At 35.7% G+C, this 22,574-nt stretch overlaps 1 protein-coding gene across 2 annotated transcripts in view; it reads left to right on the forward strand.

The window, feature by feature from the left end:
• The window catches only part of FNDC3A (fibronectin type III domain containing 3A), a 181,259-nt gene that overhangs the window by 130,222 nt on the left and 28,463 nt on the right, over nt 1-22,574 (forward strand). For both annotated transcript variants that reach the window (XM_004433662.3, XM_004433663.3), the window contains 8 exons: nt 511-569; nt 9,315-9,472; nt 11,983-12,042; nt 13,101-13,239; nt 16,397-16,450; nt 18,583-18,707; nt 19,404-19,578; nt 21,156-21,242. In XM_004433662.3, the coding sequence (XP_004433719.1) occupies nt 511-569; nt 9,315-9,472; nt 11,983-12,042; nt 13,101-13,239; nt 16,397-16,450; nt 18,583-18,707; nt 19,404-19,578; nt 21,156-21,242 (857 nt within the window). The remainder of the gene's footprint in view (nt 1-510; nt 570-9,314; nt 9,473-11,982; nt 12,043-13,100; nt 13,240-16,396; nt 16,451-18,582; nt 18,708-19,403; nt 19,579-21,155; nt 21,243-22,574) is intronic.

Consider the following 22,574-nt stretch of genomic DNA (forward strand, 5'->3'; position numbering starts at 1 on the left):
TAATAGCCTCCTGGCTTGTATATTAACATTTACAAAAATGTTCTCCCATATTTTTGAGACCTCTTGATCATTCTTTTTCAGCATTGATGTTTCAGATATATCAGTGGGGTCAAGTCAATTATATTTCTATTTTGGGAACCACAGTTAAGGTATGTCATGAAAAAAATACTTGGTTAACTTGTCATTAAGAGGTATGAGATTGGCAGGAGAGAACTTTCCCGAGAGTATTTTTTACAACTATGAATAAAAAATATACTTTCTATAAGAAAAACTTAGTGACTGGTTCAGATATATATAGTGATATTGTATTTAGTAACCAGAGTTAAAATGGAAATGGAAACTGAAGCAGAAGAATCCTTAAGAGCCACAAACTGCTGAATATGAACTAAGGAGTAAAAACTGGAAAATAAAAATCTCAAATACCAACCTAGTTTCAGAAGACATATTGTGGAGGGAGAGGAATGATTGCATTTAAGTTCATTTTTTTAATATTCAAAATTTTTTTTTAAGAAAAAGATGAAGAAACTAAAGCTTTTGAAGCACTTCTTTCCAACATTGTCAAACCAGTGGTAAGTATCACATATATTTTCTTGACATTATATATTTAGTATATTCATTTAGGATTTTGGTATATTTTTATTCAGGCCTTACTTAAAACTTAACTATATATAAGGAATGTGAGGTCAATAATGGATGAATACAGATCTGACATAAGGAGAGATACATTGATCAATGAAGCAGAATGTTCAATCAAAAATTCATTTTTTAAACAAGGATTTAATATATGCTAAATGACATTGAAAAGCATTGGGACAGGCAAAGATGTAATAAATAATGTGGGTACAACTTATTATCAATTTTTTAAAAACCTATTTATGGGGCTGGCCCAGTGGCGCAGGCAGTTAAGTGCACGCACTCCGCTGCAGCAGCCCAGGGTTCACCGGTTCGGATCCCGGGTGTGCACCGACGCACTGCTTGGCAAGCCATGCTGTGGCGGTGTCCCATATAAAGTGGAGGAAGATGGGCACGGATGTTAGCCCAGGGCCAGTCTTCCTCAACAAAAAAAAGGAGGATTGGCAGATGTTAGCACAGGGCTGATCTTTCTCACAAAAAAAAAAAAAAAAACCTATTTATATGATTTCTGTGTAAAATGTATCCTATTGACTCCAGATAAAAAAAGAGTTAAACTGTAGAAGACAGTTAATATTTCCCAACCCTTTATAAGTGTAGATGTAATAGAAGAAATCAGAAAAAGGTATGGCAGCAAAACTGGCTACCTAAAATTTTCTGCATATTTTTAAAATAGCCTTAATAAAGGTTATCATCCTGTTAGGAAAAATATTTACATCAGATATGACAAAATATTAATATTAATTAAAATGCTTGTACAAATTGAATTTTTTAAACCCATTAAGACCCCAAAGAATTCTTTACTAGTAATCAAAAGAAATATAAATTAAACTTCTCCAAAAATGTGAGGTCCCATTTCTCAGTAAAAAGCTACACAACAAGAACGTTTGCAGCATTAATATTAACAAAAATAGAACAAAGGAATGCAGAGGTAAATTGGGATATTTTTACTGAACAGAATAATATCTCCATTTAAAAATATGGTTTTGAAGACTGCAAGAACATGCAAAGATCCTTTTGTAGGGAAAAATGCTGGAGGTCAGACTATTTGGACACCATGATTATAGTCTTATGAAGAAAAGACTTTAGAAAAAGTTAGGAAAAGACTAGAAGGAAAAACTGTAATATCGCAGTAGTTATTCAGATTAGTCTTTTTCTTTCTCTGCTTTTTTTTCGAGCTGTAATTCACTGCATTTGAAAAGTAACCTAACAGAAGTGCCGTGATTAAGGTTGAATCCTGAATATTTTGTTATTACTGTGTAAACTCTTATGGTAAAATGTAAGTAATACATAAATATAGAGAGAGTAGAAATAAGTCTTTTACTCATTCCTCCAATTTAATCATACCTAACAGTTTGAGTTTCCTTCTAGTCTTATTAGTTCATTTGTATGTGTCTGTTCATCAAAATATAAATTTTTTCTTTTATCTTTTTATGAAAAAGGAATCATGTTATACCCTATTGTTCTGTGACAAGCTTTTTTCACTTACTGTGCTATGCCTTAGCAAAATATGTATTGAGCCCTTACTATATGCCAATAAATAAAAAACAAATATACGAACAAAATCAGATGTGATAGTAAAAAGTGCTATTACAGAAATAGAGTGATCTAATGAGTTACTGAGGAGAGGAGAGTTATGTTAAATAGAGCAATCAGGAAAACCTTCTCTGAGCCTCTGAAGAGTTAGAAAAGTTACAAAAGTTGGAAAGAATGGAAGAGGGAGAGAAGGAGTAAGCATGGCAAGTTTGCCAAATGGAAAGAACCATCATCACTGGAGTGTAGTAAAATGGAGGAGAGAGTAGTACAAGATGTGGTGGAAGAAGTAGACAATAGGGCTTTTTCAGCCAGGATAAGGCCATTTATTAAACGTTGATAAAAATATCTCTTGGTTTACAAAACAAAAAGCTCTGCCTCTCCCCTGCAAAAAATCCATGGTAAGATATTTTGTGCTAAATTACCCAAAAAATACTTTGCTCTATTTTTTATATGAAAACAGACTAGAAAAGTTGTTGTTACTCTTTAACGCCTTCTCCACAAAGGCTTACCTTTTAATTTTACCCCGTTTTAGGAAGTTTGAGTAAGCCAGTCGCTCTTCTAATATGCTACTCTGGTCCTACATTTTCTAACAATCCTAAATAATAGATTTGAATGTTCTAGTTTTCTTTCATTCTAATTCGTTTTCTCTTAAGAATTGAGCGTATATGGGCCAGCCCTGTGGCTTGGTGGTTAAGTGCGCGCGCTGTGATGCTGGGGGCCCGGGTTCGGATCCCGGGTGCGCATCGAGGCACCACTTCTCCGTTCATCCTGAGGCCGAGTCCCACATACAACAACTAGAAGGATGTGCAGCTACGACACACAACTATCCACTGGGGCTTTGGGAAAAATAAAAAAAAAAAATAAAAAATAAAAAAATAAAAAAAATAAAATAAAATAAAAGAATTGAGCGTATACATGTAAATTAATGTAAACATATACAGATTTATTTTATAATAATAGCTAACACAAGTTTACTAGTGTCAAACTCTGTTCAAAGTGCTTTGAATACATGTATGCATTATTTTCTTTAATTCCTACACCAACCCGCTATCGACTCTTTTCTCTATTTTACAGATGAGAAAACTGAAGCAAGAGTATGTTTAATAAGTAGTATTGAAGCTAGGATTAAAATTCAGTTAGTTTCCTTCAAAGATCTATGTATATCCAGATGTATATCACTAGATTTACTAGAAAAGGAATTTGGTAGCCTTAATAGAGTTGATATTTGACACAATAGCTAATGCTAGCAGCATTTACTTATTGTAGTATATAATATTAAAGGTATAATTTTTCAGTCACACAAAGTAAATCTTGAAACAATTCTTTTAAGAGTTTCTTGCCTAATACTACAGGGAAGATGTAATTTAGTAAAATAATAAGCCCTGTGTCATAAAACATAAAGTAATGCCGATGGTTTTGTTTTGCTTTGTTTTGTTTTTACAGTTTGAGTAACTTTGCCTCTTTTATTAAATTAACTTGTGAGCTGTGAAGTACAGTTCAGGGTTTTTGATGGTTTTTGTGTGTGTGGTTGTTTTTGGAAACTGTAGTTCATTTAGAGCACCAAATTAAATGTATTTGTTCACTTAATCATTCCATAAATATTTGACCATTTACAAAATGCCAGATGCTGTGCTAGAAGCTGGAGATAGAGTGGAAAGCAAAGGACAGGCATGGCCCCTGCCCGCAGAGCTTGGGTTAGTAGAGTAACCATCATGCAATACGTATAAAATTGTATCTGTGAATTGCCAGAACAAAGAAATACTGTGCTATTAGAATGTGTAATAGGGGAACTAAACCTTGACAGAGATGTCAAAGAAATTTCCCTAAGGAAGGATGATTGAACTGAAATTTAAAGAAAAAGTAATGGTTGGGCGCTCTGGATGGGAGGGAGTGTGGGGACAGTTTTGCGAAAAGAGGGAGCAGCATTTGAAAAGCACTGAACATGGCATATTTGAGGAACCAAAAAAAAGAAGAAAAGCGTGCTTCTGTGGCTCAAGTGCAGTGTGTGGGGAATAACATGGTGTTAGTCTCAGCTTCAGCTGCGCACTCAGGGGTTGAGTGACCTGGAACAAGTCACTCAGCCTTTCTGAATCTGTTTCTTCTTCCATAAAATGGAGTATAATGGTATTGGATATCTTCACATGCTGGAAATAATTAACTGTATTAGCAGTATTTGTCTTATCATTAGGCTTCTTTAAAATTGCTCCAAGTCTCATTTCTGTCAAAATCTACTGACATCTTTATTTTAATAATGCTTATAATTAGACATGTCTTACTACCTTTTTACTCTCAGAATTATTAACCCTTTCCTTTCCCTTTTTTATGATCACTGGAACCAACATCTGACTCCAGGTTTCCTTAGACTCAACCTTTGAGTTATCTTCAGAATAATTTTTTCACTTCCTAATCCTCATAGCCAGACAAGGATCAAGAATTGTCCTTTCAATAGCTTCCTAGGTAGACTTCATTTAACCTGACAGATAGCTTTTCTTTTAAGAGTGATTTTGATCACTACCTGACAAAAGACCACAACCTGCCTCAAATTAAAATATAGGTATATAACCAACCACTTCTATTTTCATTTTTGCCTACTACCATTTAGTCTTTGTCAATACTCATATTTTTACATAGTCATGTCTCTTTTCAGCTACTGCCTAGAAGTGGATTCAGGATGGAAGCATTGTCTAGTGGGAAAGGAACTGAATTATTCAGGTCCTAGTCACTAGTTGAGGGACCTCAAACAAGTCACTTAACCTTTCTAAGTATGTTTCTTCTACAAAATGAAGGACATTGTATCTGTTTTGCCTACTTTAGAGGGTAATTGTAAGAATCAAATTAGATGAATATAAAAGCAAATTTTTTACTTCTAAAGTAGCATACAAATAGAAGACATATTTCAGATGATTTCCAAATCTGTATTTTCAACCCTCATTATTCACCTCTGCCTCTAGAACCACATCTCCTAAGACATCCTAAAGAATACTCAAGTTTGTATGTTTTGCCAGCAACTGGAACTTCATGCAGAAAATCAAATTCTTAATTTTCTTTCCCAAACTATTTTCTCTTCCCTATTGCTCCTCTAAAATGAAGAAAGAATTGGCTTAGATACCTTTTGTTTTCTGTTTCCTTTCGGTATTTCCATCCCTGAACACCTATCGTCTAGGTTTTCCTGAAACACAATATCAGTATCATCTTAGATTTCCTCTTTACCTTTAATTCTCCCACGCCAAATTGAACTCCAAGCTTTTTATCAGTTCTTTCACTGCAAATTTCTGGGATCTACTCTTCCCTGGCTCCCCCCACACACATACACACGCAGTTACTACCTCATCTTTACACAGGAATTTCACAGTAGCTATATGGGAGTCCAGCTCTCTCTCTTCTTTACAACTCTATATAATCCATCTGAAACTAGCACCAGAAAACAGCATTTTTAGGTATTATTCAGACTACATTCATTCTCCTTGACCTCCCTGCAGGTTTTGAGACTGTTGGTCACTTACTATTTCAAAACTGTTACCCTTATCTTTCAAGACATGACTCTCTTCCTCTTTCTCCTATGATCCTTTTAATGGTCCTTTATCTACCTCTCTTTCTCCCTTAATCTGTGGTTCTCATGGGAGTGAAATTACTAGGGAGCTTTTAAAAATACATACTCAGGGGGGCCCACCTGGTGGCGTAGAGGTTAAGTTCGCATGCTCCGCTTAGGCGGCCTGGGGTTCATGGGTTCAGATCCCGGGCGTAGACCTGCACACCGCTCATCCAGCCATGCTGTGGCGGCGTCCCACATACAAGGTTAGCTCAGGGACCATCTTCCTCAAGCAAAAAGAAGAAGATTGGCAACAAATGTTAGCTCAGGGCCAATCTTCCTCACCAAAAAATAAATAAATAAATAAAAATACACACTCATACACATTCCTTGGACAACCAGCTTACAAGCATAATCTTAGGAAAAGAAATTACTCATTCCTATAATTATAATAATAATAATCACCCACTTCTTTTCTACCAAGTTTTATCCCATCCCAATTCCTTTAAAATTCTGTTCAAAAATTACTTCTCATGAAGTTTTCCACAGCAACCCCAGTGTAATTACCCTTTTGTGCCTTAATGTTTGTGTGCAAGTAATAAAATATCTTTTTAATAGAATAAGTTGGGACCAAGAGTTTTCTGTAAAAACAGATTATCTAGAAAAGGTAAATTTAGCAGTGTGTCTTAATTTTTTTTTAACTATATTTGCTAAATTCAACATAGTATCCTGGAAAAGTCTAGTTAGTTAACAGTTAAAAGTATAGTTTAGTTAAAAACTTAGTTAATATTATTCTACCAATGTTCATTTCTTAGTTTTGACAAAAATACATCATTATGTAAGATGTTAACATTAGAGAAGCCGATAAACATATACATGAACTCTGTATACTATCTTCCCAACTTTTCTGTAAATCTAGATTTATTCTAAAATAAAAGCCTTTTAAAAATACTATATTTGATTAATTATGGTAAATAGATAATCTCATTCAACACTCATTTTTGTAGACGAGACCTGGAACCCTAAAAGGTTGAAAGTTCAGTGTCACCAAGCAAGTTACTGGCAAGTCTTATGCCTCCCTACTTAAGGTTGTCTCTACGGCCTATACTTTTGATGATGTAGTCAAAGTACATCAGAGTACAAATCGGATAAAATAAGCTTCATAAAGTAGATACCAGTTAATGCCATTGACTGACCTGCCTTCAGAGTACTGTTCAGTTACCTATTCGCACAGTTACGATCATCCCGTAAAATCAAGAGACTCTAAGAGGTGTACATAGATATCTGTTAACAATATGTTTAAAAAAAGAAAAAAACGCCTTGCACCACTACAGGTTAATAGCCTGGTGGACACTGGTTAAGGCAAGGAATCATTTTTATGTCCACTGTTAAGTGAAGCATAGTACAGTACTAATTCTTTTTAAAGATAGTATGACAGTAAAATATTAAATGTTAATAAATAAAAATATTTCCTCTGACTTAACAGAAGCAGAATAAATACAGTAGTAGTCTTCTGAATTTATTCAGGCTTTGAGAACTTTGAAAAGGAGAAAAAGTTAGACTTGTGAAGAGATTGTTTATTCTGCCTAATTCAAGATAGGGGCGATCCTCATACTAGTGGTTAGTGATTTCGTTTTGTTTTATGTTTAGAAACACTAAGATAGTCAGTCATTAAATGTAGATGATTTTAAAGCAAGCTTTTACATTGATGTCTAGGTATAATCTGATACCTTTCTTACCAGTCTTTTAAATTTAAAGTTTAAATCTAATCCCTAGACTTTTTTCTTCTTTATTAGACTTTTATTATCAAAGTAATACATACTCATAAACTATTTCAGTAATCCAAAATATATAAAACACTATTAAGACCCCCTGTTTTTTTCTCTCACAACTTTCCTTGCATCCCACCACACATACGCACAGAATCCACAAAGGTAAGAATTAGTACATTTGTATAGTACATTTTCAGATATTTGTATGCATTTTATAAGTTTTTTTAATACTGAAGTCATAGCATATATACTGCTTTGCAGCTTGCCTTTCCCCCCATTACATAGCACTAATATGAGCACATCTTTAAATGTCAGCACATGTATGTCTACTTCATTCTTTTTTGAACCACCTTTATAGTGTAATGTGTTGAGGCCATACCAATATTTCCAGTTTCTTGTCATTATTGACAATGCTGCAATGAGTATTCTTAAGTGCATATATTTATGTAGGGGCCAGCCTGGTGGCGTAGTGGTTAAGTTCGTGCGCTCTGTTTCATCGACCCAGGGTCCGCAGGTTCAGATCCCGGGCGTGGACCTATGCACCACGCATCAAGCCATGCTGTGGTGGCGTCCCATATACAAAACAGAGGAAGATGGGCACAGATGTTAGCTCAGGGCCAATCTGCCTCACCAAAAAAAACAACCAAAAAAAAATATTACATACTTAGGTAAGTTTATAAGATATTATCCTGGGCCGGCCCCGTGGCTTAGCGGTTGAGTGTGTGCGCTCCGCTGCTGGCGGCCTGGGTTCGGATCCCGGGCACGCACTGACGCGCCGCTTCTCCGGCCATGCTGGGGCCGCGTCCCACATGCAGCGACTAGAAGGATGTGCAGCTATGACACACAACTATCTACTGGGGCTTTGGGGGAAAAAAAATAAATAAAATTAAATAAGATATTATCCTGAAAAAAATTCCTGAAAGTGGAATTCCTAGATCAAAAGTAAACACATTTTAAATTTTTTTTTTTTTGAGAGGAAGACTAGCCCTGAGCTAACATCTATTGCCAGTCCTCCTCTTTTCGCTGAGGAAGATTGGCCCTGGGATAACATCCGTGCCCACCTTCCTCTACTTTTTATGGGATGCTGCCACAGCATGGCTTCTTGGCAAGCAGTGCCTCGGTCCACGCCCAGGATCTGAACCTGTGAACCCCGGACCTCCGAAGTGGAGTGCATGAACTTGACCACTACGCCACTGGGCTGGCCCCCCACATTTTAAATTTTTATAATGATTCCCAAGTGCCTCTACACAGGAATTGGGAATTGTACCGACGTATACTCCTATCCACATTTAAGAGAGTACCCATCTCTCCAAACCCTTAACACACTGGATATTACTAGCTTTTTACTCTTCCCAATTCAGTGGATGAAGAGTGGTATCTTGTTTTAATTTACATTTAATTTAATTATGAATGCAGTTATACATCATTTCATAGATTATTCATTTATATCTATATTTCTTTGGACAGTCCATATCTTTTGCTCATTTTTCTCTTGATTTTTTTGTCTTTTTCTTATTTTAAGACACTTTCTAAATTGAGGCAGTGAACCCTTTTGAATATATTACGAGTGGGTTTTTTTCTCCCATTCATTCTTTTGACCGTATATGGTGTTTACGCTAAGAGTTTTGAATGGCCCAAAATGTTTTTTAAACTTTTATTCAACCCCTCTGCCCTTTCACAACAAATTATATCTCATCTACAAATGGCCGGGTTTCTATTTGTGAGCTATTTTATACAAGTAGATACAGATGTATTTTATTTAAGCTTGAAACTCAATTAGATTTTTCACTGTTCATTGTGCACATTGCAGTTGTTTCAAAGAGCTTTTAAATATTATGTTTTTGTAGGCCTCAGATATCCAAGCAAGGACAGTGATACTTACCTGGTCACCTCCTTCCAGCTTCATTAACGGTGAAACAGATGAAACTACTGTACCAGAGCTCTGTGGTTATGAAATTCTGGTCTCAAGTACTGGAAAAGATGGAAAATATAAAAGTGTATATGCGTGAGTATTTGTTATGTTTTCCTCTCTCCCGTTATGTAAGTTAATGGTTTGTCATAAAGAGCTTAGTAGTAATTTTGTTCTACTTTTCCCCTCTTCATGCTTTTATTTTGAATCTATAAATTGACCAATGATAGTGATTTCAGTGTAAATAGTCCAAATGCCAGCTGGTACACATTTCTGTCTACACTTCCTTAGAATAATCACTTCCACTGGCCACCTTCAGCTTTTTTATTTTTCAATAGGCCTCCTAATAAATGTTTCACTGTTCACATATTCCTGAGGCATAAATATAAATCATAATATGTATGTAGAAACCAGGTACCAGAAATGGAGAACTCTTAGACTGTGTACTCATGAAATGTGGTATTGCTTCTCTAAAGAGCTGGATTTAATTCTTTTACATACAAAGAATTGTAAAATGAATATAGTACCATTGTTCCTCATTTGTATGTTGGTGTATTAATAACGATATTTTGAAAACTTATCACAGTTCTCTTTCCTTGATTCAAAAGTGTTGTACATCAAGAAGCCTTAGAAAGAATCAGTGGCTAAAATTGTGACATTTATGACTGACAGTTGTAAAATGAATTATTTTTCTGTCTTTATTTGCATAGAAGTTGCTTATTCTAATGAAAAAATAAAGAGTGAAGTTGGTTGTTAGTTATAATTTAAGCACGAGGAAGATTGTAAAGGAGATGGTTAGTCATTTGAATGCTCATAATTAACAGAATGCCGATACATAAGCCTTCTTGGTATCTTTTTTCAAAAAATAGCTGGTGTAGGGGCCAGCCCGGTGGCGTAGTGGTTAAGTTCATGTGCTCCGCTTTGGTGGCTCGGGGTTCACAGATTTGGATCCCAGGTGTGGACCTAGGCACCACTTATCAAGCTGTGCTATGGCAGGCGTCCCACATATAAAAAATACAGGAAGATGGGCACAGATGTTAGCTCAGGGCCAAGCTTCTTCAGCGAAAAGAGGAGGATTGGCAACAGATGTTAGCTCAGGGCTAATCTTCCTCACCAAAAAAAAATAGCTAGTATAGGGAAGAAAGGAAAGTGAAACTGCCTCAGTGACTATCATCTGGTAACTTAAGGTTATGAAAATGTCCTGTCTCCTTCTCTCTTTTGAGACTTCCTTGTGTTTATTCATTTTTCTTAAAAGAGACAAACCTACCTAAGGGGTAAATAGGGGATAAAGGACCATCAACATAAAGGTTTCTTTTTGTGTTAATTGCTGTTTCTAGTTAGATGTGGCTGCTTGCTAAGAAGAAGGATTTATCTCCATTTGCAGCCTGACCAGAGAGCACAAGAGGGATGTTAGTCACCTCCTTTACCCTACCCCAGTTAAGGTCTCTTCCGAGGATGCTACTGCAGCTGCTCAATTCATTAAAGTGTGCTTCCATCAGTGAGACATGTTTTCTTTCTCATGGTGTTTACTGGCTTTGATTTGAGAAATAGGGTAGCTGGAAGGCAAGGGGGGCACAGATGGGAAGAAGTCCATAAAGTGGAGAGGAGAGAAACTTAGCTGAAGGAAATGGAACAGAAAACAGTGATTAAAAGAAAAGAAATAGAAAATGGGCTGGTTTGTTGGCTACATACCCAAATAATAGTTGTATCAAATGATTATTTTAAGGGGGCCGGCCCCGTGGCTTAGCAGTTAAGTGCGCGCGCTCCACTGCTGGCAGCCCAGGTTCAGATCCCGGGCGCGCACCAACGCACTGCTTCTCCGGCCATGCTGAGGTGGCGTCCCACATACAGCAACTAGAAGGATGTGCAACTATGACATACAACTATCTACTGGGGCTTTGAGGGGAAAAAAAGGAGGAGGATTGGCAATAGATGTTAGCTCAGAGCCGGTCTTCCTCAGCGAAAAGAGGAGGATTGGCATGGATGTTAGCTCAGAGCTGATCTTCCTGACAAAAAAAAGAAACAAAAAAAAAAAGATTATTTTAAGAAGATATGTGCTGTTGTATTTGAAAACATAATAGTGGCCAGGGGCGATGCTTTACTTCAAACTATGATTCACTTTTTTTCTTTTCTACTCATTAAACTGTCGTATTTTAGATAAAGTTCCATGTTATACTCTAATGAAATGCAATATTGGCAGACTCCTTGTAAAAATTTGGTAGGTTTGCTTTCAGTAGTACGTGTGTTATTTAGCATTTTAACTCTGTACAAAATGGATTTTTAAATAATTGAAAATGGTTCCATTTCTTCAATAAGCTAAATATCTTCCCTGACTCCACTCAAAAAAAAAAACAAACTCTGACTTACACAGTTGATTTGCTTAGCACACCGTTTTGTTTTAAAGTACTATGCAGGTACATACTTAAGTTTTGCACATATCCTCATTACACAAATTCCATGTTAATGAAATCTGAATATGGTTATAGTTGGTAAAGTAAGAAGCTGTTATAATTTCATAAAGTTCCACAAACTGTAGTGTACATAATGCAAATCCTCTGGAAATGCTTTATTTATCAGACAATGAAATGTTACTTTTTTTTCCCCAGAGGAGAAGAAACAAGTGTCACTTTAAATGATCTCAAACCAGCTACAGATTACCATGCAAAGTAAGGAACGTCTACGTTTTGCTTTGATATGATATAGCATAGGTGGTTTTTTAAATGATTTCCTTAAAAGCCTAGAATATAATTTAAATATTAATTTTGGATTAAAAACATGGACTTTATGGACTTTGGTTTTTCTTTTGGTACAATTATCAGCACTTTCCCAAAAAAATAAAAACATTTAACTCAAATGTTATATTGTAGAGTTAATCACCCTGTTTGTAGGACCTAGGGATTGGAATGAATATACAGATAATATGTATAGTATGTCTATGATATCTAATTTAGCACTGGAAAATGGTCCCAGCTTTTGAAATTTTTACAAAACAGAATCATAAATAATACTTGATTTGAACTTATGTATTTTTATTACATTCTGTTTTGGAAAGAGTTTGGGGTATTAAAACTCTTAGAATTTCACAACATTTAATTGGAAGTAACTTAGTTACTGTTTTACTCTGCACAGTTCTTCTATTATAGTTTACCAGAATTTTATAGCTCAGGGCTTCCCCAGTTGGGAATCATCTCCATTTTTAAAAACAACATTTGTGATTGGGATTATTCCTATTAAACTATTAAATTATGTCTTCAATTATACTTCCTGTGGAAGTACTGTCCAACCTAGTATTTTTCAAGCTGTAGATTACAACCATTATGAATCATGAAATTAATTTTGTGGGTTATATTCAGTATTTTCTTAAGTTAAATATAATCAAGTGGAATAGAAAGTATCTGTATATTACCCCTAGTTAGGAATATTGTTTCAGGACACTCTGTGTGTATGTGTGTGTGTGAGAGAATACATATTGCACAGACATTGTTATGTCACAATTTAAAATATATTTCTTACTTTGGGTTGCAATCAAAAAAAAAAGATGAAAGCCACTGGTCTATCTTATTTTTCTTTCTTTTTTTAAGGGCCATGCTTAACTTCTAATACACATTTTCTTGGTAAAACGTTTAGAGGGCACCTCACTAACTTGCAAGTGCTTAAAGGTGATGCTGTTGAAGGTAAGATACAGTGATTCTGTGAGGTAAAATCATTTATTTTATCACCATAGAGTCCAGGCAGAATACAATTCTATAAAGGGAACTCCTTCAGAAGCTGAAAGCTTTACCACCTTGAGCTGTGAACCTGATGTACCTAATCCACCAAGAATAGCCAATCGGACCAAAAATTCACTCACTTTGCAATGGAAGGTAAGAATATTCTCTGGAGTATTTCCAACTGGATATTTATTTCCTTTTTTTCCCCCCATAGTGTTAAGTTTCGGTTGTTTTTGGAGACAAAAAGAACTTTAAGCTAACTTCCTCTTGCTCTTTATATATATTAAATAGGCATTTGTTTCTTATATCTTAAAATAACACTCTTAATGGTTTTTCTTACTACATATAAATATAGCAGAAAAGACTGATTTATAATTAGATGTCCTTATTATACTGGGCATGTGATGACTTTGAGAGTCTCAACAGCGATTCTCAAGCTGATTACTGCTTTTTATAATATTTTGTAATGATGCATTTATGTCTTGAATTTTATTCTAAAATGAGATTCATAATAACTTAACTAGACTCATAGTTTTAAAAATATCAATATAGTGCTTTAAAGGAGGAATAAAGTTATTTTTAATAGAATAATAGATATGTTAATATATAAATGTTTGGGCCCACCTACACAAGAAGATGTAATGAAGTGGACAGACACCATACATAGAATTGGTAATTCAAATACCACAGTAGCATTGTCATTGGTGACATGATTTTCTGAAATGATATATAGGTCTTGGTAAATTTCTGAACAAAATTAACTACAGTCTTTCCCAAATTGCACAGTAGTTGCATCTTGAGAAATTTAGTAACTGTTAAAACTATACAAAAATACCTTGTAAAATGGAATTAGATTCTAGGCTCTGATCATTATAAACAGATATTTCACCTTTGGTAGGGCAATTGGGGTAGCAGCCCAGCGCCCTTCATGTAGGTTGGGGTTTTTATAGAGCACTGCTCTTTACTCTGAAGATAATTAAAATTGGATTTTGAACTTTCTGTCTTTAACAGTATCGCAGCAGGCCTATACAAGATGTAAACAGTGCCACTAGTTGCTCACACAAGTTGCCCAGGCTTACACCCTTCTAGAAATGGTCCTGTATATACACACAGTAATCAGCATGGTTGGGAAAAGAGATGTCATGGTTATTATTATTGGGGATAATATTATATACCTCAGTTGTTGGGAGGATTATCAGATAATATCTGTATAGTCCATAGTACAGTGTCTGGAACATAATAAGCATAGTAACTATTATTATTATTTAATTTTAAAGTTGAAGAAAACTGGCTTTGAGTAGTTCAGTGACTTAAATGTCAGATCTTTTGACTCTGCTGCCTCATATAATCTAAAAGTATTACTATGGAGGTTAACATGGTATGAGAACAGTGGCATGGGGTGGCACTTGGGTAGCAGTTGCGAGAAGTATTTCATCAGCTGACATTGTTTAGAATGTCAGTGCATGGTGATGGTAAAAATTTGACTGAAGTTGCTCTTTTATGCTCTTATTATTGCTAGCACTTGGGCAGACCTTCTCTTGCTTGGCCCTTGGAATACTGCTGGCTAGGAACACTGGTTTTGTGTCAGATAGACCAAATTCAGTTCTGCTTCACTCTTAATGACTATGTGATCTGGGGCAACTTCTTTGGGCTCTTGAAGCCTCCATTTCCTCTTTTGTACATTTCAGATAATAGTACTTCCTAGAGTTGATGTGAGGATTAAATGAGATAAGGTGAAACACTTCACAGACAATAATTTCCCCTCTAACTCGGAGAAAAGCCGGAGGATAGGTCACAGGTCATTCAAGGTGGACATTTTAACAGCCTCACGAAAAAGGTAGAAAAATTAAGCAAAGTAAATATGAGACTGTAGCAACTAGATTAGAGCAATCTGGAGTCATTAACTCTAGGGAAATATCTTTTTACTCTGCTCACTTCCTGCTGAGACTTGAAATCTTCTCTATCTTTATTTAGATTCTCTTCCTCCACTGTGTAAGAGTTGGAATTTCCCAAGGATTCTTCCTCTGCCCTCTTCTCCTTATAGTCACTTTTACATGCCACTACTGTGCCAATCAGTGAGCTATTACTGTAACTTACATAGCAAATTCTGGGCATGCTAACCAGTTAAAAATTATAAGTTTTAAAATTTTAAAACGCAAGATGTGTTAGTATTCAACAAATAATTTGGACCTCTATGTTATAAAACACTCTTCATTAAAAACTTGACAATAGGGGCCGGCCCCGTGGCTTAGCAGTTGAATGTGCGCACTCCACTGCTGGCGGCCTGGGTTCGGATCCCAGGCGTGCACCAACGCACCGCTTCTCCGGCCATGCTGAGGCCACGTCCCACATACAGCAACTAGAAGGATGTGCAGCTATGACATACAGCTGTCTACTGGGGCTTTGGGGGAAAAAATAAATAAAAAAAAAAAATTAAAAAAAAATTTAAAACTTGACAATACATGATGGCTATTTACGTAGCTGGCAGTATTATATAAAAATTGGATAAAGTTCAGAAAATTACAGAAGTTCTCTGGAGAACCGTTTAAAAAGTTAAGATTATTTAATTTTGATAAGAGGAGTCTTAGAGTCAATTGTCTTTAAATAGATGAAGTTATTATAAGGACAGTAGTGATCAGTTCTGCATCTAAATGAGGACTAAAGAGGAAATAGGTTCTGAAATTGTAGAAAGAAAATTCAGGTAGAAGTAACGTTGAAATTCTTCAGTTCTAGAGTGATTAAATACTGGAATAAAATGCCAAGGGAGACTTGAAATTTTCACCACTGAAAATTAACAGATTGATGAATTAGCAGTCTCAGGTAATTGGGGCATTGAGTCTAAAAGCAGAGGTCCACACATGCCCACATATGCCCTCTTGGAGTTCCTTTCAGCACTCTAGTTCTTTCACTCTTTGAGGTATTACACAATATTACATTTAGATTGTTAGGTGAGTTTTAATGAAAATGACAGGATCGATCCTAGGAGCTTAAAGCTGATAAAACCTTCTGATAAAAGGCAAAGTGATTTTTTTAAATGGATTATAAAGGTTAAGATAGTTCTTGCTAAAAGAGTTTGTTCAGTGTTCAGAAAAACTTGAGTAGCTTCTTGCTTTGTTTGCTTTCCTTGAATTTAAAAAAATTATGGGGTATACAGTACATATATTTCTGTATTCTGTGTGCAGATGTTTTCAGGGCTAAGTCACAGAGAATATCTGCAACACAGAAGATTCCTTAGATTAGATCATCACAATATCTTTTACAAAAGGACTGCTCTATACTCATGTTGTTTGTTTTTTGGTGTTTGTTTTAGGCACCTAGTGACAATGGTTCTAAAATCCAAAGCTTTATTTTAGAATGGGATGAGGTAAGTAAATTGAATCTTTTTAAATTAGGCTAAAATTGTGTGCATATCCTCAGGCAGTAAAGTTAAGTGTTTTCCTCTTTAAAAACAATATGAGTGATTTCGTGTGGTACATGAGTGAATTGATGGTGTTCTTAGAAAACATTACTGACTGAACCTCCCTGTGTTTTGGGTTTTTTTCAAATAAACCACCATCAAAACTGTCACTTGGGTAATTACCCTGATGAAGGAATTTTTTTTTTCACATCAGCCTTAAGGGCAAGTGTATTTGTTTACTATGGCTGCTTTAACAAATTACCACAAACTTGGAGGTTTAAAACAACACATGTTTATTCTCTTATAGTTCTGGGAGCCAGAAATCCAAAATGGCTTTCATAGGCCAAAATCAAGGTGTCACATGGCCATGCTTCCTCCAGGGACTGTAGAGGAGAATCCATTTCCTTGCCTTTTCCAGCTTCTAGAGGATGTCCTCATTACTTGGTTATGGCTGTATCAGATCACCTTTTCTCACCCTGCTGCCATTATGCATTGCTTTCTTCCTCTTCTGTCTTCAAGTCCCTTCTCTGCCTCCCTCTAAGGATATTTATAATTCCCTTTAGGGCCCACCCAGATAATCCAGGATAATTTCTCCATCTCAGAAGCCTTAACTTAATCACATCTATACAGTCCCTGTTATCATATAAGGTAACATTCACAGGTTCCAAGGATTAGGACCTGGATATCTTTGGGGGCCATTATTCAGCCTACCACAGCAAGCATACTGGGCTTTATTGTTTAGTACTTTCACTGTCATTTATCATTTTCTCTCTTGCCCTGCTGCTTACACCACAGCTAAGAGGAGGGCCCAAAGGGAGTAGAAGAAATTCCATTGATAATTTGGGAATGCAGCAGTATGTTAAAAGAGTAATTAAGTACAACCAAGTAGGTTTTATTCCATTAATTCTAAGAGAATTCAGAAATAGGAAATCTATTACTATATCATAGTAAGTTAGATGAAAAACCATATCATCTTGATAAATTATGAAAAGGTATTTGCTAAAATTTAGCACCCGTCCAGTTAAAACTCAAAACAAATTAGGGATAAAAAGGTAATTTCTTATTTGATAGTTATTTTTGTACTTAAGTGAAGTACCATCACTAAACAATAAAAGCATTTCTAGTCAAAGCAGAAACCAGTCACAGTTGCCAGTTATCCTCATCTTTGTTTAACCTTATTCAGGACGTTATAGTTAATGCAGTATGATTTGGAACCAGAGCAAGAGGTACAGCCATGGTGGCTGGGCAGGGGGGACAAAATTATCGTTTTTTAGAGATGATATGATTTTCTATTTAGACAACTCAGTAGATTCAACTATAAACACTATTAAAACTAACAAGAGAGTTCAATAAAGCAGCCAGATATGGATTAAAGGTTTTCTCTGAAGCAAAAATCACCCTAAGCACTCTTTCCCTCTACCAACACAATAAAGAAAAATGGGTGGAGAATGAGAAACTTTTCCATTTTATGTAACACCCTAAATTTGCTAAACTCTTTAATCGTCCTAAGCTGCAGACTTTTTCTCTCTCCCATCTTATTGCCTATAATTGGACTTTTCTCTCTGCTCTCTGCTTATAATCTTTCATTGTTAAATCTAAGCAATAGTAGCTCCAAAATCTTTATTTTAAAGAAGCTTAGCAGCTATCTAGGTGGAGGTTTTGGGATGAGTGGGAACCTTTTCTTAAAACTGTTTGCAGAGAACTTTTCATAGGTTGAGGAACACCGCCAGTTATGCATATCAAAGATCACCCTATTTTCATCACTACTAGTTCCCCCGTAGAGATTGTGGAGTCCATACCTGGAAAGAGTTTCTTTCACTGAAGCCAGAGGTTTAGCATCAGCTAAAACAGGGTACTTAGTTCAAGAAGCTATACAAAGATACCTCCTCTCCAGTTGTTGAACTCTGCATTTCATGAGCAGTACGTATCATATACAAGATGTGTGTTATCTCAACTTTCTCTTGAGATCCATGATGTGCCCGGTAACAAAGATGACTTAATATACACTCGCTAATATGTTACTGTCTATCAATTAGGAATTGATGTGGATTTATCTTTTTACAATAAGGTATGTGATATATAATAATAATTTCTTTTAGGGAAAAGGAAATGGAGAATTTTGTCAGTGTTACATGGGCTCACAGAAGCAATTTAAAGTTACTAAACTGTCACCAGCGATGGGTTGTAAATTTAGACTATCAGCCAAAAATGACTATGGTATAAGGTAAGATACATTTTAACGTAGATATTTTAGATTATCCAGTAAACTTCATTTGTGTAAATTATTCAAATTATCCACTAAAAATTCTGCTTTAGTTTCTCACTTTGTTGATACAGTTAAGATGTACTACTAGCCTAGCAAAAGCTGTAAGAGAATATGTTAGTTATATAAATGCAGTTTTAAAAGAATATCATTCAGGGCCAGCCCCATGGCTTAGGGGTTAAGTGCGCACACTCTGCTACTGGCGGCCCGGGGTTTGGATCCCGGGTGCGCACTGACGCACCGCTTGTCCGGCCATGCTGAGGCCACATCCCACATACAGCAACTAGAAGAATGTGCAACTATGGCATACAACTATCTACTGGGGCTTTGGGGAAAAAAGAAAGGAGGAGGATTGGCAGTAGATGTTAGCTCAGAGCTGGTCTTCCTCAGCAAAAAGAGGAGGATTAGCATGGATGTTAGCTCAGGGCTGATCTTCCTCACAAAAAATAAATAAATAAAATAAAATAATATAATTCATTTTTAGGTATCTGACCTGGTTACCATAAAGATATTATCAAATCCAACATATATTATTTGGATTATAATTAGTTATCAAAAATTGTAATTTTCAAAAAAATGTCATTTATCAAAAATGAGTTCTTTAGCTCTAAAAATAACTTTTTTTCATTCCTTCTTAAAAACCATTTGTTTCAACAGTGGTTTTAGTGAAGAAGTCTTATATTACACCTCAGGCTGTGCACCTTCTATGCCCGCAAGTCCTGTATTAACTAAGGCTGGAGTTACTTGGTTATCCTTACAATGGAGTAAACCCCTAGGAACACCATCAGATGAAGGAATTTCTTACATTTTAGAGATGGAGGAAGAAACTTCAGTAAGTATGGATATGTATTTTAAATAGGGTATTTAAAACATATTTCAGTGCGGCATTAATCCTGTTACAGCAAATATTGCCACGATAGTTAAATCCTTCCTCAAAACCTTTGAATCCTTGGTTGCTAATTGTTTGGAAGAATTCAGTCTTTTGGTTTTTTTGATGTGTAGGAGGGACTTTTGTTTTTTATGTGTGTTTGTTTGTATGTTTGTGCCTGGGAACAACATAGACTGCATTTTAAATATGTGTTTTAGGGAAAATAAAGAGAGGGGAAGATCACCACAGCCTTCTATACTAAACAGCTCTAAAAGATAAGGAAATAATTTGTCTGCCCCTCTCCAACTGTGTACATACACTGCTTTCTCCAAGTGCTGCGGAATATTTGAAGAGCCTTATATGAGACTATATAGTACAGCCTGAATCTAGTTACCAGTGGCTCATCTCCAGTGAGTTAGAACCAAGCTGAACAAGAGTTGGGGTGTCTTCTGTTAGTTCTATATAGTTCCATAGCTTTTCAGAGCTACTTTGAAGCAATATGAGTCAAAAATAGCATTGGTCCACTCCTAGATGTATACCCAGGAGGACTGAAAACATCTGTTCGTAAAAATATTTGTGCACAAGTGTTCATAGCAGCATTATTCATAATAGCCAAAATGTGGAAACAACCCAAATGTCCATCAACTGAAGAATGGATAAACAAAATGTGATATATCCATACAATGGAATATCATTCAGCTATATAAAGGAATGGAGTGCTGACACATGCCACAACACGAATGAACCTTGAAAACATTATGCTAAGTAAAAGAACCCAGTCTTAAAAGACCACATATTATGTGATTCCATGTATATTGATATAGGCAAATCCATAGAGACAGAAAGTATATTAGTGGATGAGAAAAGAGGGGAAGTGACTGCAAACCAAAAAATAAAGTACAGGCTTTATTCTGGAATTAGGAATTAAGTGATGGTTTTATAACCTTGTGAATATACTCTTAAGTCACTGAATTTTATACTTTAAAATGGGAATTTTATGGTGAGTTATATCTGAAATTTTAAAAATTTAAAAAATAACATTGGGAAAGTAGTGAATCATTGTCACTGGGGCTATAAATAGCAATCCCAAACCTAAATGACATCCCTGTCAACACACCCAACCATTCATTTAGTCACCTAAACACAACTATGTGTTCACAGCAAGGTAAGTATCTTAAATAGTTACAATTCTGTTTAGCTCGTGCAACATCTGTCTGGGAAATAAATTCCTGTTCTAGGGATAAGCTTACTGATGGTAAATTTACCATTGGCTCTGACTCTTCTCTCAACACAAATATCTTCCCTTGGCTACAGTATTTACTGAGAATATGAGGTCTTCTTCATCCTCCTTCAAATATTTAGTAGCATTTCTGTACGTGTCCACTCAAGATAGAAGCATCAAGGTGAGGATTACACTCAACAGAGCATTAATCTCACGGCACATAGTAGAAAATGAAGAGGACCTGGATCTTTTCACATACTTGTTATTCCCTGTATTTCTGCTGTGACACATTTAATGAAGACTTGTTTTCCTTTTCCAGGGATATGGTTTTAAGCCTAAATATGATGGAGAAGATCTTGCTTACACAGTGAAAAATCTCAGACGTAGTACAAAGTATAAATTTAAGGTAAGCTTTGAAAGCCCTTAAAAGATTTGTTTATTGTTCTTATTGTTCCTGTTGTTTTAAAGCCAAGTACATAAAACCAAGTAGCAGGAGTACCTCACTCCTTTGATTTTAAATCTTAAATAATTTTGGCCTTTTCTAATGAGCTTTATTGTTTTACTTTCTTACTATACAACAGTGCTTCTCAAACTTTATACATTTAAATTCAAAACAGTTTTAATGTTTTACGGGACTCTTATTTGTATAATGTGAACAAATGTCTTTTAAAATGTGGATGTTGTTCTGTATGATCTCACTCATATGTGGAATATAAACCAACACATGGACAGAGAAAACTGTATTGTGGTTACCAGGGGCAGTGGGGGTGGGGGTTGGGCACAAGGGGTGAAGGGAGACGTATATATGGTGATGTACAAACAAAAATGTACAACCCAAAATTTCACAATGTTATAAACTATTAAAACATAAAAAAAATGTGGGTGTTGTTAACTGTACATAGAATATGCTTTTTTGGCAGAGATATCAGAAAAGGTAATGGTATTTTTTTTCTCAGTGCATCATATCAAGTGGTGCACAATTTCAGTTGTCCTGTTATTGGTAGTCACTTGAAGGTGATATCCACCCTGTTTCTTCACTTAAAGTTGTTCTTTTTCCTTTGTAATAAGTGTTTTGTAAATACCTTGTTAAACATTTTATTCCTCATCAAACTTGCACCCACTAGTTTTAACACTCATTGATAATTCTTGCCTGAATCAATTATTGCTATGATTAATGGTTGCCAAGTGGTGATTTTTTTATTTTACTGTTCCTTCTACATTTATTAGTTGGCATTATACTATAAGGAAAAGCTTTCTCTTCCTCATTTATTTATATCAGTATGAACTCATGGATTCCTGTATATTGAGTGGGTTATATTTTATTACCATGGTTATCAATTATGAGGCTCAGATTGTCTCAGATTTGGGAGCCCCTTCAAACTGACTTCTGAATCCTTTTGACGTGTCCCTCTATCATTCTTTGAGCCCTTCCTTTCTGGTACATGATATTCCAGTCTCATCTTGTGCTTTCCCTTCTTCAACCTTGGAATTGGCCATTTCTCAAAGCACCTGGGTCCTTTTAGTGGGCAATGAATGGTATTTAGAAGCCAAGATCTGGGTAGTCAGTATACTTATTGCTAAAGGGATTTTGCTGCTCCTGGACACCCTCTCAGTGGACAGAGCTAGGAACTGTATGTATGTATGTATGTTTTTTGTATATATATGTACACAGTTTACATACACAAACATTTACAAGTATATTTCTCTAAATATCTATTTTTGAAAATCATGAGTTCAC

This window comes from Ceratotherium simum, chromosome 10 (genome assembly GCF_057802395.1).
Source record: "Ceratotherium simum simum isolate JZ-2026a chromosome 10, ASM5780239v1, whole genome shotgun sequence".
NCBI lineage: Eukaryota > Metazoa > Chordata > Mammalia > Perissodactyla > Rhinocerotidae > Ceratotherium > Ceratotherium simum.